At 44.8% G+C, this 19,345-nt stretch overlaps 1 protein-coding gene across 1 annotated transcript in view; it reads right to left on the bottom strand.

Annotated features, from left to right (window-relative positions):
* Positions 1-1,007: 1,007 nt before the first annotated feature.
* adarb2 (adenosine deaminase RNA specific B2 (inactive)) overlaps positions 1,008-19,345 on the bottom strand; it is a gene marked incomplete at both ends in the record, with an annotated part of 163,229 nt that continues 144,891 nt past the window's right edge. Inside the window, 5 exons of the mRNA XM_079292597.1 lie at positions 1,008-1,184; positions 4,838-5,013; positions 11,230-11,411; positions 16,441-16,609; positions 18,441-18,592. Coding sequence (XP_079148723.1) covers positions 1,008-1,184; positions 4,838-5,013; positions 11,230-11,411; positions 16,441-16,609; positions 18,441-18,592 — 856 coding nt within the window. The remainder of the gene's footprint in view (positions 1,185-4,837; positions 5,014-11,229; positions 11,412-16,440; positions 16,610-18,440; positions 18,593-19,345) is intronic.

The raw sequence follows: 19,345 nt of genomic DNA on the forward strand, positions 1-19,345 counted from the left end.
ATCACCTCCACCTGGACTTAGGCAAGCAGTAATGGCTGCGTTTATGCACCTCAGTTCTTCTCCTTCTCTCCCCGCATTGGGTCGAGGTTGGGGGGGGAAAAGAGGGTGTATTAACCTGTAGTCGTGTCATGTTAACCTCCCATGCGCTTGAAAGGCAGGGGGGGGGGGGGACGCAAGCGAAGAAGAGAGAGTGACAAAGAGGACGTGAGGGGAAATAGGTGGAGGACTGAAGAAAATGTAAAGGGGGCAAGGAGGGAGAGATGGAGACAAACGGAGGAGGAAGTCAGGAGTCAAAGGGTGAGTCAGAGATGGAGGACAAAGATAGAGATGAGAGAGGGAAGGTGAGGCAGGCTGAATGCAATGGTGTCCCTCTCTTTTTCTCACTCTTCCCTTCCTCTTCCTCTATCACCCGTCACCCTGACAGGGCCGGTAATTGGACGTGGACCTCTCTCTCTCTCTCGCACACACTTTTTTCCCTTTCTCTGTCTCTCTCTCTCTCCCCCATGGCTCGGCTCCTCAGCGGGAGCCTTGGGGCCCGGAAATAGCTGATGACAAGATAGCGGCTGCCTTTCATTCTGCTCAAGGTTACCCCACCCTTCCCTGGCAGCCGTAGAGGGGGTATTTAGGTGTGCGTTTGCTTAAACGTGTGTGTTTGTGTGTTTGAAGAAGGGCAAGAAAAAGAAAGGGTTCATCTTTTTGTGTCCGTTTTCCTTTCAGCCCGTCCTGCTGACCTTCCTCTTGTTGTGTTTCTGTCGGGGGGATGGGCGGCACATCGCACGCACGCACACACACACACACACACACACACACACACACACACACACACACACACACACACACACACACACACACACAGTGGTGATGATAGCCTTGACTTTAGAAGTTACACTGGTAAACTTCCAGGTATGAAGGTGTGAAGCAGGACGTTGGTAAAGAGCATGGAGTCATCTTTCCTAATAAAGGTTAAACACACTCACACACTCACACACACACTTGCTCTCTCTTCCTCAGGCCGACAGCAGGAACTGTTCCTGCTCTGGCGGTTTCTTGACCCAGGTCCCGAGGCCCGTTTCCTGCAGAGATCTGAACCACTGCTGCTTCACTGTCTGGTAAGGACGTGCCGCCATCTTGGCGTCGCAGTACATGAGCTGGCAGTCCGCCGAGCTGAAGACGTGGATCCCCGACTGAAGAGGGCAAGCGAGCAAAGGGAGAAAGAGAAGAGGAGAGACAGACAGAGAGGGAGAGAGAAAGAGAGCAATTGGGAGTCAGATAAAAAGCACACAGAGACAGACATCAAGATAGATAGAAAGGGAAAACAAATAGAGGGGTATAAAGTCGGGGCAGAGAGGCTAAAGGTTTCACAGAGGGGAGAGAGAAGAAGAAGAGCGAGCAAAACAAAACGAATGAGCCGGCACAAATGCATTTGGGTGGGGTTGGGAGGTGGTGGGGTGGTGGGGGGGCTTCAACAGCTGTGTAATCTCCCCATTTAAATTTCACAAGCAATTGAACATTCTCTGTGCTTTTTGTGCATTCCTATTGTCGCGAGGGGAAACAATGAAGATCCGCGGAGAGACAAGTGGGGGGGAGAGAGAGAGAGAGAGAGAGAGAGAGAGAGAAAGAGAGAGAGAGAGAAAGAGAGAGCGAGAGAGAGAGAAAGAGAGAGAGAGAAAGAGAAAGAAAGAGAGAGAGAGAGAAAGAGAGAGCGAGAGAGAGAGAAAGAGAGAGAAAGAAAGAGAGAAAGAGAGCAAAAGTTTCTTTTGGAGATTAGTGCGACTGCTCTTCCGTGGCCCTTATATACTGCGTGCAGGGAGCACTTAGGGTGGGGGCCTCCTCGAGTGCTTCTCCAAATAATTATGGTTTCATAGTCATTATGCTTTAATGGCCGCCATTTGCCGATGCAGGCACTGTCTGTTGCATAAAGTTTCGGGATGGAAATGAAAGTGCAGCGGGTCCGTGTGCTGACGCTAAAGATCCGAGCTGCCAGCTTCTGATAAGCCGCATAGAGAGCAGATGTTGCCGGGGCCGACACAGCGTTCTCCCCAGAGCGCTCACCTGCAGCCACAGCAGCGCTGTGGCTCTGATGCTGATACATGCGTCTGTTAATACATGTGTCTGTTAATACATGTGTCTGTTAATACATGCGTCTGTTAATACATGTGTCTGTTAATACGTGCGTCTGTTAATACATGCGTCTGTTAATACATGTGTCTGTTAATACATGTGTCTGTTAATACATGTGTCTGTTAATACATGTGTCTGTTAATACATGCGTCTGTTAATACATGTGTCTGTTAATACATGTGTCTGTTAATACATGTGTCTGTTAATACATGCGTCTGTTAATACATGTGTCTGTTAATACATGCGTCTGTTAATACATGTGTCTGTTAATACATGTGTCTGTTAATACATGCCTGTTAATACATGTCTGTTAATACATGTGTCTGTTAATACATGTGTCTGTTAATACATGCGTCTGTTAATACATGCGTCTGTTAATACATGCGTCTGTTAATACATGCGTCTGTTAATACATGCGTCTGTTAATACATGTCTGTTAATACATGCGTCTGTTAATACATGCGTCTGTTAATACATGCGTCTGTTAATACATGCGTCTGTTAATACATGCGTCTGTTAATACATGTCTGTTAATACATGCGTCTGTTAATACATGTGTCTGTTAATACATGCGTCTGTTAATACATGCGTCTGTTAATACATGCGTCTGTTAATACATGTGTCTGTTAATACATGTGTCTGTTAATACATGTCTGTTAATACATGTGTCTGTTAATACATGTGTCTGTTAATACATGTGTCTGTTAATACATGTGTCTGTTAATACATGCGTCTGTTAATACATGCGTCTGTTAATACATGCGTCTGTTAATACATGTGTCTGTTAATACATGTGTCTGTTAATACATGTCTGTTAATACATGTGTCTGTTAATACATGTGTCTGTTAATACATGCGTCTGTTAATACATGCGTCTGTTAATACATGTCTGTTAATACATGTGTCTGTTAATACATGTGTCTGTTAATACATGCGTCTGTTAATACATGTCTGTTAATACATGTGTCTGTTAATACATGTGTCTGTTAATACATGTCTGTTAATACATGCGTCTGTTAATACATGTGTCTGTTAATACATGCGTCTGTTAATACATGTCTGTTAATACATGTGTCTGTTAATACATGCGTCTGTTGATACATGTGTCTGTTAATACATGTGTCTGTTAATACATGTGTCTGTTAATACATGTCTGTTGATACATGTGTCTGTTGATACATGTGTCTGTTAATACACGTGTCTGTTAATACATGCGTCTGTTGATACATGCGTCTGTTAATACATGTGCCTGTTAATACATGCGTCTGTTAATACATGTGTCTGTTAATACATGTGTCTGTTGATACATGCGTCTGTTGATACATGTGTCTGTTAATACATGCGTCTGTTAATACATGCGTCTGTTAATACATGCGTCTGTTAATACATGCGTCTGTTAATACATGCGTCTGTTGATACATGCGTCTGTTAATACATGTGTCTGTTAATACATGTGTCTGTTAATACATGCGTCTGTTGATACATGTGTCTGTTAATACATGTGTCTGTTAATACATGCGTCTGTTGATACATGCGTCTGTTGATACATGTGTCTGTTAATACATGTGTCTGTTAATACATGTGTCTGTTAATACATGCGTCTGTTAATACATGCGTCTGTTAATACATGCGTCTGTTAATACATGCGTCTGTGCTCTTTTGTTGGCATGCATACCTGCAGTTACCGTCTCTTCATTACTGTGTGTATGTGCTTGCCTGTGATTCCTGATGGCACTTTGTTTTTCGACAACAAAACTGAGTAATGCTCCTCTTGCTCTCCAGCAGAGGAGCATTTACGTGAAAGAGCAAGTGGAGCAGAGTGGTGACACAGACATTTATTCATGTGAAAATGTGACTGTTGTTCCGACTCAGATTAATTCAATAGTACATCATAATATTTTTTCTCTCCCAGCGAGTAAAAGATACACTGTGGAAGGCGGTTTTTAATGAACATTTAAATTAGTAGGACATTTTCACAGCAGATATTTCAACAAGTCATAACAAGCAAAGCACGGTGTAATCAATAATGTTTAATAATGGCTGTATTCCGTTGGGTTGTGCCAGTGCTCTTTGTATTGTGCATGCCGGTATCCTTCAATGGAAAAGAGCTCTCATTAATGTCACACCTGTGCTTCATCGACCAGAACGCAAAATGTCTGCTGAGAAAAAAAAGCCCATCGCGGGAGAGGAGCCACTGGTTTTGGCAATATTTTGGCCACTGGAAATCCTCATTTCTTGTAATGATGTACTCAATGTACATACAATTTTGAAAGAACAGGAATAACGTGGATCATTTCATCTCACTGTGTTATGGCCATCGTTCTTTATTATCGCAGCTTTGTTTTTGAGACATATCCGTCGTTTAGGGGGTAACCAACATCTCTGGTTCGTGCCCTGCCTGCAACCTTTGTCTCATCTCATCTCTAAACTTTCCACTTTCTACTAGTGAAGACAAAAACAACCCTCCTCCCCCCCAAAAAACAAATCAAACAACTTTGTCTGTGTGAAATCTTGTAAGTGTGGTCTAGCAGATGGCTTTAAATACTACGATACCCATGACCCATCACATTGTCCATGTATTTCACAAGAGCCTGGAATATAAGTAAGCCCCTGATGGAAAAGGAAGCATGCCTCTCACATATTCTCTCTCCCCCCATTGATGCATTTAGCTCAACCCATGCTGCCCCGACGTTACCTTGCCGGTGGATGCCCTCACCTTGCGGTAAAGTCTGTTCCAGCGGGTGAAGAGGGCGTGTTTGCAGAGACGAGAGGGTGTCCCCGAGTCCCGTCTCCGTCCCGTTGCTGTGTTGACCACCTCCAACTGTGCATCACCCAGCGTCCAGTTGACACTCACACACGAGGCCTTCCCCGGCTGCTGATCAGTGCTCAGCCCTACAGAGACGACAGCACAGGGGGAGGGAGACTGACTTAAGACTGCCGACTGGTTTAGTCTCCGTAACGTTCAAGGTATTCCCCAATAGCTGTTCCAAATTACATTACATCTGTAAAACAAAACACTTCTTAAGAGTGTTTCAAAATGTAATGCACACATGAGTAAAACAAGTGTGGAAATTAGCAACTTCTTTTCTGTCAAACCTCCACTTTGTTGTTTTGTTTAACCTTCCATCACCCTTCCCTCAGTCTCTCCCTGAGGCTGAGGGCAGACATCAAGTTTTGCTGCACTGCAAAAGGCCAGGCCGACCTGGGCCTGAAACATCATGGCTGTTTATACGAAGCTTTCATTCACCCTCAGAGAGAGGGGGGGGGGGGGGAGAGGTGGGAGAGAGGTGGGAGCGGGACGGGCTCTTGAGCATATAAGAAACATGTTCCTGCCTTTGTGTGAATGCTTGTCGGCGCTTGAGTCCCAGCAGTTAACAGCGTTTGAGTGTTACCAGCTATGTACGCCATAAACATTATCTCCAGTCAAAAAGACTCCCATACACTGTCTGTCTCTCTGTCCCGCCCTCTCTCTCTCTTTCTCTGTGAAATAATTAGCCCCGCTAGCAAAGCACACAAAGCGCTCAGGCGAGGAAGGAGAACGCGAGACAGAGGTAGAGGGAAAGTGGAGGTGACTGTCACATTGGGCTCCACGTGTAGAATTAGCTGTCTGCATGGAAAGCACAGGTGTTGGCAGAGGTGCGGTGTCTGTGGTGGAAACAGAGCTGACAACAGGGTGAGAAACGGGAAAAAAAAGTCCTTTTGGGGCCACCGTGGATGCTTCATATAAGCCAGTTTATTTTACATTTGTAGTTATATTCTGAATAAGGAAAATGAAGAAGTTCAGTGTTTGAAGTTTTAAAAAACACTCGACTGTATATGCCCTGAGGCAGTAGAGGATGCTGAAAGGCATGCTACTTGGAGACGGAGTGAGAAAACAAGCCTGCCAGACGTTACCAGCAGTAATAAAGAGGCACATTTTCAAGCATTTTTACAGGGACCATGCAAAATAGATCACCATGTATATGTGCGGGGGGGGGGGGGGGGTCTTTTCATCTAACTCTTGGCCAGCAAATAAGCGTTTTTCCCAAAATGTCGTACTATTTAATCATATCAATGAAAAGAAATGACGAGTGCAAATTGCTCATCTGTTTGCCAGGCTAGGTTCAGTAGTTGAGTGAACGTCTGCTTGAACACCGTATCCACTCTAAATCTGTGAAGCTGTCTTCAGAAAGGAATCGCTGTCTTGAATTTTATCTCGACTTCCAACCCAGATATTTATTATGTCATTATATGTGAACGGTACCCTCGCAGAAAATCGGCAGACAGATTCTGTGCGACGGGTGAACAACAGTTGCCTCTGATCTCACCGCCTGACAGACAGCTTGTTATAGTACAATACCTGATGTACAATACCACAATACATGCCTGCAGATCATCTCCCTCCTCCCCACGCTCATTTTCCTGTCTTCACTCTTCCATTCACCAATCTCAGCTCCTCTTTTCTGCAGCTCCTTGGAGTTGGAATGAATTGCCTGCCACAGTAACAAGTCTCTTCTTACCCATCTCGTCTCTCTTGTGGAGACGCACCTCTTTGAACAAAAGACCCCCCTATCCATCCGGCCTTTTCCCTTTCTCCCCCTCCATTCATGGCTCATTTCATCCCTTCAATGGACTTGACTCCTCTGTTTCTGTAATAGCCAATTAGATTTTTTCCCTCACTGAAGACTTGATCAATTTCTCTTCTGAGAAGTGTTTGACAGACATGAAAGAGGCAGAATTAGAGCCTTTGGTTCTGGGATTCATGACTGCACAGTACACGTATATGTGAGGCTTCTGCAGAGCACAATACAGCACTGCCTGTGTGTTTATGTGTACACATTGCATCTATCCTGCCTCACTTTAGTACTGCAGGGGTTTCTAAAGGGTTCCTCGTGGGGTTGGAGCAGCAGAGGAGTCGTGTGTGAAAGGATGGCCTTCTTCAATGTTCGTGTAAGGGGCAGCAATTCATTCATGAGAGGCAGATGTGACTGAGGCTACATACACACGAATATGTTTCTGTTTTGAAACGTGGTTTTTAAATGAAAGCAATCTACGTCCACACGGGCGTTTCAGCACCGTTTTCTAAATGATTTCCGTCCACACTCGCCCGAATATCGAATATCTCTCACTCGTTTTCTTGGTTTAGTTTTCTGTTCTCACACTTGTAGCTCTGCTGGTGGCTGAAGTCCCTGTCTTACTGGAGAGCATTTAAGCTTTTGTTCCTTTACAGTTTCTTTGTTAACTTCACAATAGTTGTGCAGAACAAAATAAGCATGAACAAGAAAAGGAAAGTCCTTTGTGTCCATCGTCCTCCTTAAAGCCACAAACCGTGACTTCAGACGTCCGCTCCGTAGGGCTGATGACACCGCTGGACACGCCGCTTGCTGATCGCTCCAATAACAGCTGCTTCCTACACATGTCATCATTAGTAGAATTATAAAACACAGAATTTATTGCACAACAGCGTCTGGCATAGACAACAAGGCCAGTAACCTATCCATGTTATCCATGTTGAACCGAATCACTGGTAGACCTGGCTGTTTGTTTTCTTCCAGAAAAGGCTCATGTGATAAGGAATCAGGGAAGGAAACGTCGTGACTGCGAAGACCCAATCCAGTAGCGAATGCCGGTGTCCTCATCATCGCTTCCATCATCGACGTTCGGCCTGTCCACACTTTGAGGTGAGCTCGGAGTTCCCAAACTTATCCGGCCTCGGGTGCATTTTTAAAGGTCTGGATTCGTGTGGACGCTCAGTGCAAACGTAGCAAAAGATATGCGTTTCAAAATGTACAGTAGTAGTGTGGATGTAGCCTGAGAGGTTGCCAGTTCAAATCTCTGAAACACTTTGTTGAGAGTGATTCGCCTTCATTATCACTTACCTACCCATAACTGCTACAATCAATCACATATGCATACGACATGATATTTACTTTCTGCCCTCAACATAGTCATACAAGGCCAATGGATCATTCAACAATCAACCCAAGTCTATCTGTTACATCCTATAAAGGTTCATAAACCTTCCATCATATAAAACCAACAGGCCTACCTCTATTCTTAGCTCAACAGCAGCAAGACTGGAGCATGGGTCTGATGCAAGTATTTGGGCGGTAATGCATTACTTTGTAATACGCCACACATTTTGAGTTTTTTCAGGAACGAGTCGTATAAGGTATTACAATTAGAAATTGTGAAATGTGAAGGAAGCAGGGTGTAGCTAGGAAACAAGCATGCATCCTCAATAAACGGCACACCCGCTGGTGGACGACCTGTATTCACGTTTCCCGTGTCTGCTGTTGTCTGGGTTCTTCTTATCCCGAAACGCCAAAGCCCTGCCACAGATTCCGTTCACGCTGCGGTGGAAGTGAACAGCAGGACGAGAGTGAAGGACAAGTCAGCCCGTCGACGTGTTCGGCCCGCGGGGTTCAGGTGTAGCTGCTTTGTCTGAATGTGATAAGACCGGGCCCTGCGATCCCTGGGAATTTCCTCCGGGGATGTTTCTTTTAAACAACCCTGGACACACAATAGCCGGGGAGCTGATCAGAGCCAATGAAAGGACGGAGGAGGAGATGAGAGGTGGTGGTGGTGGGGGGGGGGGGGGGGGGGGTAAGGTATGCACACAGACATCTGAATGCAACCGAAGTCCTCTTTTTCTTTATTCCCATCCTGCCTTGCTGTCTCCCTCTCTTCCCCTCAGCATGTCTCTCTCGCTCTGTCCGAGCTCCCTTCAGATTGAAGGGCTGTCTGATAAGGGCTGTGATTACATTGATTTGGTGTAGGGTCCGTCGTTCCTCCTCTCCCCCCTTTCCTTCGCCCTTCTACCCTTCAATAGGCCGTAGCAACTCGAGGTACTGCGGGTGCCGTTTGCGATGTGCGTACAGACAGAAACCCTCATTGTGAGGCGTGTTAGAGGGGAGGGCAGGGCATTTTCAGGAGGAGGCCACCTCTGTTTTGAGTCAAGAAAAATGTTAAGGACATTCTGCAGCATCATTCTTGAATGAAAATAAGCTGTATAATCATTACAAAAATGATGTGCAGGACTTACTGCATGGCTTATTATAGTTAGAAGGAATAACGTAATATTGTAAGTATGATTGATGAACAAATGGATCTTTACCTGAGCACAATTCTCCAAAATATTAACTGCAGCTCATAATATCCAAAACCAGAAACTCCATTCCAGGCAACTCAGATGACTCCATTCAAAAAGCTATTGAACAAATCATGAGAAATGCTCGCCGAGGCCGTGGTCGGAAGATTCAATGATGAATGTGTCCTATCATCACCAGAGGACAATTCAGTACATTTATCAATCTTGATGAGGATAGGCCTCACAAAATATTCATCCTCATGGCACCCTATTACCCGGAGCGCAGCCCCGCAATGCAAAGAGCTCCTATGCCCTTCAAGAAGCATACTTGAAAGCTGATGAAAGTATGGTCGGTATGGAGAATGTATCGGACGCTGGGGACTCAAAATAAATGGAGAGGACGGGAGGGAAGGCAACACAAGGCATCATGTTATCTCATTTAGTTCTTTCTCTTATTTTGCACCTCCATTTAACTCATGAGCTCAGTGCTGCTTAATATATGTGCTCTCATGCTCTTCTTGTGTATGTCATATAGCCTCGTGAAGGCTGCTGCACGGGTCCATTGCGTTGGCACGACACTGCATGATAGATAAATGAAATGGGCCTGAATCAAATGTGCTAATTTTCTAATATGCTAGATGGATTTGCTGCCAGCTTGTTGATTTACGTGTTTGTGGCCCATCAAAGATATTCATTTATAAAACAAATTACATCAAATTGATAGGAGAGGCTCCACCCTAAGAGAGCAAAACCAGAATATATATATGTATATATATAAATATATACACACAGAAATATGTTCTCATTAGAGATCCCTAGAAACAAAATGTGCCCCACATCTTTGTACGTCTCTGTCGCTCAGCCACTCCGGCTGGCCTAGATCTGAAGTGATGGCTGATGCAGTTTCTACAAGTTGGGTGTCATTCAGATCCTCATCCAGCATTCATCTTCGCTACAAACGAACGCCTCGGGTCTCAGTGGAGCCCTGGAGGCAGACGTGCCAGACAACTTCATAGCTGTTGCTTGTCTGGCTGGCACAATGTAGAGAAGCAGGGGTACACGAGTCTGTCAAGCGCGTACGTGTGTGTGTGTGTGTGTGTGTGTGTGTGTGTGTGTGGGGGGGGGGGTCGATCTGTTGTGATTGATTATATAAATTATTATGTCCCCATCTGAAAATACAAAAATGCTGTTGTTTTTCTGTTTAAATGCAGGGTAGACGATATAAAGCACAGTCTGTAATTTAGTAGGAGTATATGCAGAACTAGGAAAATAAAAAACTTTTACTCGACCACTTGAGAGCAGAAAAAAAGTCATCATTTAACCTGTGAATTCCTGGTGAAGTGTGTTTAAATACTGTTTTTCATCGAACTTGGTAGAGGGCAACACAGGGATAACAGTGAAGTGAATATTGGACTTACAGTCATCAGGTGGACACAGACACGAGTCCTCATGAACGATAATGTTGCTCCGTATCGGCTGGATATGTAAATCGGCGAGCGTTTAAAAAGTGATCGTATATCAATGCTTGTTCACAGTTGTTTCTGCTGCCCCCAAGTATCCAAACATATTCAAAAAGAAAAAAAATGTAATTGACCAAATGAGGGGAAAATTGTTGCTTTTTTGGTTCAACACAGCATATAATTTGACTTCAGATATGAAATTGCATCTCATATTCAGATCTACTGCACTGCCTTTTTAAAATATCAAAACGGGTGGTATAACATCACCACTCAAATCAAATGCTGTATCACTTTTGAGACCAACCATGCAGAAATAACGTCATTTCAGAGGAATTGCGGTGATCAGTAGATATGCTCAAAGAAGTCAAGTCAATTTTTTCAGGTCTTTTACAAAGTTTAACAAGTTTTTAATGTGAATTTTGACATGCAAATTTGCACAGTTTCACCATCTTGACGGCTCACAAACCACTCCGAAACAGAGACCAAAAAGCTACATCTTTTCTCCATTGAAAAGATGTATTTCTAAATGGAATCTGTCTAAATCACACTGAGGCGAGTGTGTGTGTGTTGTGGTCGTACCGCTGAGCAGGGGCTGGTTGCGTTTGTGCGTGGCGGGCAGCGGGCCGAGGCGCTCCTGCCGCTGGTTCAGGACTCTGCCCAGATAGCCCGTGTGGCGCAAGCTGCCGACGGTCACGCTATGCAGGTACACCGGCTCCACAAAGTGGCTCAGCAACGCCCCCTGTAGGCCCAGGATGTTCCATCTGAGGGGGGGGGGGGGGAGTCAGGGAGAGAGAGAGCGGTGTGATGGTTTGAAAAGTAGATGAGAAAGGAAGGGTGAGAGAGGAGGGTGTCGAGGAAATAATAAAGGAAAGAAGGAGGGAAGTCAACAGTTGGGGGGGGGGGAGAGAATACGTGGGAAGAGAGATAGAATCAGGGCAGGAAAGGAGGAGAGATGGGTAGAGAGAGGAAGGGTAAAAAGAGAGAGATAGAGAGACATGTGAGAGCTTAAATGACAGGTAGAGACAATTTGATCATTATCTTGATGTGGGACGTGATGAATAACAGCTGCTGGACCGACAATAGACACACACACACACACACACACACACACACACACACACACACACACACACACACCCCCACTCGTCCTCCTCTCCCACTTTCCCTGGTTCAGCGACACAAACCATCACCGCCACCTACAACAACACAGCCAAAGGTCAGTCCATCAGCATTCACCACATGGAACCACACATTACCATGTGTGCATTCATCAGTGCCATCGAGGTTAATGCACTGCACGGGGCTGCAGGCAAGCTTCCGTCGATTGCTCAACGCGAGGGGCAATCACCTCCGGATTTGTTTAGGGGGATCCACGTGTGACACAAAATCACTGCAGGGCTAGTCCTGCCAGGCGCACCGACGCACGATGCTGTAGCCAGCTGGTCATGTGCCACCTACTGCTGAAGCCCACTCTACAGTATTTAACCAGCAGATGCTAATTTATGGATGGAAAATGATAATTACCTTGTTTATTATCATTCCTGCCCTTCATGGAGAGAGAGAGAGAGAGAGAAAGCCTGCTGTGTGCCTGAGCTGTTCACTGGACTAATGAATTTATGTGAGCCACAATCAAAGGCTCCACATTATGCCACTCATTTTAAGATCATTGTTCTTTTTTTTAATCAATGTCTCTTTATCACGGATGCAATTACAGCGGCTCCTTGTTTTCTCGGCGACTTAATAATCACTCATTGCGGCTTCCCGAGCAGTCAATCAACATCAACGGCTCTCTGGGAATCAGCGAACCTGCTGCCTCCGCTTTACCTGCAATCTGTCGGCAGGATCTGTCCTTCCCTCTCAAACAGAGAGGAGGAGCTTTGTTTCAAAAAAGCACACGCGCTCACACGCAAACCCAGTGCGCCACCGAAATAGAAATAGTTTAGCCTGAAATATTAATTTACCCAGAAAGCGCCACCGTGAATCAGAAACATCTTCTAATCTCATGCAAGAGAAGACAGCCATCTGGCTTGGGTGTGTGCATTTAAAGAGAGGAGTAGGGAGAGACCTCTTCTCTCTCCATCTCTCCACATCTATCCTTTCTTCCCTCCCCCGGTAAACGCAGACCATTAAAGTAATGTTCATCTGCATAAAACTGCAGTGGAATGGAGAACATCATCGTTATATGAAAGCCATTTAGGCCCCTCAATTAAATCCAGCTGTGGACTTCAAATCAAATATTAGCAAAGGCGCCTTCGTAGGCCCTGGCTTAAGAAAACGCAACGGTGAATCAATGATGGGGTGAGACATTGCCCATTATCAAAACATGTTTACGATAAGAGCAAAGATCCTAAAATCCCTTATGGTCAAGGCTGAACTAACTATAATTATGTGCAGGAACTGAAGGAAGAGTGGAAATAAAAAAGTAATGGGAGGCTGCAAAATGAGTGTGACAGAGGAGAAGAAGAGTATCCAGGGGATCACTGTAAGACTGCAGCAGTGTGTGTGTGTGTGTGTGTGTGTTGAGTCTCCCGTCCTAAGCTCCTCTCAGTTCCACCCTCCACCCTGACCTTGATAAACTGGCCCTTGGTGACCCACTCACTTTAACGACGGCCACCCATCATTTACAGCGATATAACCCCCCCCCCCCCCCCCAAAAAGCGGAGAGAGGAGGCTGCGGAGCAAAGAGAGCGCGTCTGCCGTCCGGCCTGGCTCGATGGAGGGGTGTGTGGGGGTGGTGGTGTAAGGGAAGAAGAGCAGGGTGTCCCTTCCCCCCCCCCCCCCGTCACTCTATTTTTTGTAAAGTAATTGCTTTCACCCCTGTTGGTGACCTGGGTAGATTTAATCACACCATCTTCAGCCCTGGCCAACTGAATCAAATTGGTCGAATTAACAGCGGCTCCACAGGAGAAGGGTTCACCTCTCCCTCTCCCTCCGTGTGTGTGTGTTGGTGCCGGGCCTTTCACACACACAACATTGGCTCAGCTGCAGTCCTGCATGCCTCAGTTGGCACAGTGCGGTGCTTGCTTAGCTAAATTCATGGGTTCAGTTCCTGTCGAGGCCCAGTCCTGGCAGAGAAACTGAGACTATATTAAAAATCGATTTCAGTTATGTTACAAAATGCAACATCAAGGGTGAGAGTAAAGACTTACTGTTGTTGAGTACCTTCATTGTGTGCTGAGTCATTTTCATTTCTTTAGCTATGCTGGCTCTAAGGATGCAATGTTGGTCTGTCGGTTGGTTGGCAGTCCACCACTTTGGTCCAGATTGAAATATTTTAATAATTCATGGTTCCATGGACGCACTATCATCAGGTCAAAATTGTCCAGTACTTAGGTTTATTAAAAAAAAGTAAAATAAAAAAAATAATGACATTCCCAGCAGCCTCAGCTTTATTTTGCGTGTAATGTGAATTGGCAAACGTTAGCATGCTAACACACGAAACTAAGACGTGACCGTGGTAGAGATCGAAGGGGCCCGTGGCTTTTAGAGCGAGGTGTCGCAGTTGTTAAATCCAAACGTGGTCTGCAAACTGTGTGTGTGTGTGTGTGTGTGTGTAGATGTCTCCCTGTAAAGATGCTCCGGTGTGTACACATTGATGCCTTTACTCCTCACACGAGGACAGTGTGAAAACGGAGGCGGCAGAGCTGTCCTGATTTAGCGTTGCCGTCTGTCCTGTGCAGGCTTGCCAACATGCGGACGACACAATAACAATCTAAGAACATAAACAGGCTCCATTGCGGTTTTGCTTTCTCTCTCTTTCTCTCTCTCTCTCTCTCTCTCTCTCTTACACTGCACTGGAAAAGTGAAAATATTTCTAAACCAACCTGCTAGCAAAGCTAAAGCATATTATTGTGAAAGTCCCGTATAGAAACCGTGTCCTTACAATTAGACATGTACCAAGGCCGGTTCCAGGCATGCCCCATGTGCACAGCTGGGTCAAAAATATTAAGTATTTCATTTCCGGCTGCCGGCCAAACAGCTGGCTACCAGGGGTTACGGAACCTTTGATCGGTGGCAACATTAGTCAACTATAACTGATCACCCTATCAAACGTGAGACGAACTTTGGGACTGATATGTTGATAAATCCCCAGCCTGAGAAGTGCTGCGTCAGAGCGCTGTGCCGTTACACATGGCCGTGCACCGTGTTTTCCTTCATTAAATCTCCTAAAAAACACCAGCTGCTCCAGTATTTCCATGCAGACCTCTCCACACATCAGACTGGTCGGTAATAACTAGATATGATGCTTTTTTATGAAGGAGTTACCAGGGCTCATCATAGCCTCTTTTCCAACTTTCTTTTTTAGCAAAAGTAGCGTCTCATGTTTTAGGGGCGGGGTAAAGCCTTCCTCGCTAAGTTGGCGTTATCCTGTTGAACTGTGATTGGCACTGCTGTTTCAGAGCAATAGGACCAGTGATGTGAGTATTTAGGTGAGGAGTATATCAACAGATAAGACAAAAGGGCGAGAAAAGATACCACCCAAAATCGACAGACTGCGTGAGCCAACAGCCATAAGAAGCCTAATTCTAGTTTCAGTATTTCACCACATGTTAACGATCAGGTGGGCAAACTCATTAAAATATGCAATAATACAGATCAGTGTACAATGTGCCAGATGGCAAATTTGGACTTTAACGGCCACATTTTTTTCCAGTGGGTAGGTGGGTCATACCAACAGACCCAAGCAGGCTACTCCATATCCTTACTGCACACAGCCTACCTGTACTCGCTAGAAGATAGCTTTAGATAAAAAGATAAAAGAATATGCGTTAGAACTTACAGGCCATAATAACCTAATAACTACATCTTCATATTGTGCCTGTCGTGTACCTGGTAAAGCCTGAATTAATAAATAAATAGCCCACAGTGTGACTAATATCTTCGCGAGAGGAGAGTCAGCCCGAAAGATGCGGATATCAAAACAATGTGTGGAGATTAAAACAATGACGCGGTACGTAATACACTAATTCATTAGAACGGGATTACCTGTTCAAGTTACTTATGGGAAATCAATATTCACCACCCGGACGACAAAGGATTTCATACACAAACATGCACCTACATACGCGCTGCGGTAAATATCACAGACAAACCTCTACCTGGCTCCTGAAGCAGGTATGAAGTGCGTTATTGAAACAGGGATCAGGGATTCTCGTAAGGAAGCTAATCTCCTCATAAAGCTAACCCCTCGATCAATCCTCCTACCTTTCTTTTCTCACATAGGCCGGAGACCCTCCTGGGCGAGAGGATGTGTTGATCACATGGTTTGTGACTTTTACAATGAAATCAACACAATCTCTGCACTGATAACTGCAATGCTCAAATGAGAAAAACACATTGAATGAATTTGGCTCCAGTGCTGTTGAGCTCCTCTGACGGTTTTCTGCGCATTAAGACAAATTGAGTCAAAATTGCAAATACAGCGCAACGTAGCATCTTTTATGTCGTCCAATATTAAACCTGCGTGATCACAACAAAAGACGGTAAGGACAGCATTTTATCTGACAAAAAAAACTAATTTCCAGATTTCCAGTTTAAACTTGCCAAGAGAGGCCAGGCTCTTTCAGGTCGAAATCAGTTTGTAGGATGTTCAGTGTGACAGCAGCACAGACAGGTGCTTCTGTCCAATTTAGTTTTGACCCACTTGACAGACAAACAAATCCAACACGTGAAATGAGGCAGAATATAAAGGGAGAGTTTTGATTGAGATCATAAAGAATGACAAAAAGATGACAAAAAAAGGCAACCTGACACGTTTTAAACCCGGAGGTAACATCTGAGAGCACTGACCTGGTGATCTTGTCGGTGCAGGACATGGTGATGAGCTGCTCGCCCTGTAAGACGCCGTCCCACGTCTGGACGGGCCCCCGACCTCGCACCGGCACCGTCCCCTCGCCTGACTCGATTTTGGTCCGCAGGTGGCCGCGGTGCTTTCTCATGAGGTGTCTGCTGCTGTGTACTGCACAACACAACACATACAGCCACAGCCTGAGCTTCATCAGTCTACATTATGTCATTTCTTATTACACGGCTACGCTGGAAACCCAATCTAATTAGCTGTTAATGAAGTCTGTTATTTCTAAATAACACAAAGCAGTTCCAGATCTAATCACATCAATACGCGGCAAAGATTCATTTTGTAGACTTCTAATCAAATTCACCAAAAATGCACCGGGCCACAAAGACACCAGGTGAACTCAAGTGGAAACAGTCAACATTTGTCCAGCATTGCTTTTTATATGTTTTAGAAAAGAATCCATTGTATAGCACACATTAGCTCTTAAGTGTTACATTCTCCGTATAATTAGGGATGTTCTCCGGGACTAATTATTGGTGTCGATGTGTAACTAGCTCCATGTAATTAGAAAAAGAAATAAACGTGCATCAAATATTATGCTGAGCTGATAAACAATAAGACACTACTGTTATGTATTTGAATAAGATGACGGGTACAGTTTTCCAGAGAAAGGACAAACATTGCAATTCCTTTCAAAGCAAAAGTTGAAATGAGGTTAACGGCTTCATTTGGGGAATTAAACGTGTTATCTTGGGACCGTTGACTGACTAATTGTTAATGAAGCGAGCGTTTGACTGGATTGTTGCTGGATGTACGGAGCAGCCTGCGGTTTGGAAGGAAGGAGAAGGAACCGTTTTACTGGATAAAGCAGCTTTGATGCAGCCTTGATGAACTTGGGACACTTTATATTAGGATATATATATATATATATATTATGATGGAGTATTGTATGAATAACCAACCACGCTAGTCAGAGCACAGTCCCTTAATGTGTAAACCACTTTCATGTGGTGTGTGCAAGGAACCATGACCTCTACGAGCAGGAACATTGTTCATTAAAGTGTACGATGTTCGTAAATAGTCTGCATAGTATCAGAAGAAGAAACTCCACACGTTCAGGAAGAAGGAAACATTTACATATATCTTATAGATATTGTATTTCTGGCTTTCAGAACAAATTACAATGTGGATATCTCCCATAAGGTGACAAAGTGTACATAAATAATCAGGTTTTTTTGTTTTAATAACCTCTTACTTCTCGAGGCTTAATCTCTCCTTCCTTCTCTCTTCCTGCACGGCTGTTGCTTCGGCTGATGTGACAGCAGCTAAAAACTAAGCCCCGACTTCCAGCTCAGAAATGTTGAAGAACAGTCAGGAAAAGGTACTGAGTCATTTTCTAATCTCTGAGAGCGCACTGCAGAACATTTAAGAGGTTTAATGACCACAAACGTCAAGTTCAAAGGCTTCTCCGGTGACAGCATCAGCATTTCCCTCCTCACTGGTGTCATGAACATCTCACCATGCACCCAACTGTAGTGTATATTCATAGAGCTGAATAGCAGCTTCAGTCTGTGATGAAAGGGTGTGTGTGGGGGGGGGGGGGGAGAGAAATATATTCCACTGATGGAAACGGCAGTCCACATTACATTTCTGAACTCGTAGGCCCCCAGAAAAAAACGCTGGGCAAACCATCTTAATGAACATGCAATTTATTTTCAGTGGGTAAGCAATAAAATGTCATGTAGTCAGCACAGCGTGGCTGAAAGGGGCCAAAGACGGGATGTGACATGAAAAGGATGCCAGCTTCTTGAGAGCGTCTGGAGGAAGAAAGCAGGCCAGTGGCTTTCATAACAATCTACCAGAGAAAATGATCTCTTTGTGAAGCTGAGGGACTGACTGATGAGTGGCAGTGATTACACTACAGAGAAGTGTTATTTGGATCTCTTTTGGGCATTGTCAACCTATGTTTTGAAAAAAGAAGCTGGTGTCTTACAGTCAGTGGAGATTTCATAGGGCGAGTTGAGCCTCCCGTCCCCACACGGCGAGGTGCTGATGTACATGTGGAAATGGACGTTGTCTCTCAACCTGTAGCCGCACTCCTTGTGCCGCGCAAATATCGACTCCTCCCAGTCCTCCGGCCTTTTACTGAAAGAGAAAAGGAACCAAAAAGAAAAAAAAACACAACAACACAGAGACTGATGAGAAAAGGTAGCACCATTCATCACAGCATCGGAAATAGATTTCCACTTTTTGTTTTCCAATGATGAAGTGTGGCGGGGATGAAGAGAGAGACGGACACTGGCCCGCTTCTCTGACCACAGTCCATTCTCCTGCTGTCACACCAGACTCCTGGATATTACTCAGGCTGTCCACATGTCTCAGGGGAAAGAGGTTAACCTGCCCGTCTACGCATGCTTTGTATTGGAGACGTGAAAGGGACACCATGGCGGTCAAAAAAATAACTGGCTGGGTTAAAATAATGGCTGAATATCAAACTAACATTCAAGAAAACGTTACAACTGACGTCTGAAAACTATATAAATATTAGGGATTTTTTTAAATACAGCTTATCCAGAAGTTTAGAAAAGTTATTTTCCATCCATTAACAATAAGCTGAATACCTGCATTATGGCCGACAAGGACACACATAATCGAACTTTAAAATCTGGGTCATTGTTTCTGCTGTGCGCAGGAATAAGGATTTCATCACTCTCACACACACACACACACACACACACACACACACACACACACACACACACACACACACACACACACACACACACACACACACACACACACACACACACACACACCTAAACTATGCATCACAATGCAAAGCACGGCTGCACTCTTTATATAACCTCTCCTCCGTCTCCGATGTCCTTTCGCCGAGCG

This window comes from Melanostigma gelatinosum (genome assembly GCF_949748355.1).
Source record: "Melanostigma gelatinosum genome assembly, chromosome: 20".
In the NCBI taxonomy this organism is placed as follows: domain Eukaryota; kingdom Metazoa; phylum Chordata; class Actinopteri; order Perciformes; family Zoarcidae; genus Melanostigma; species Melanostigma gelatinosum.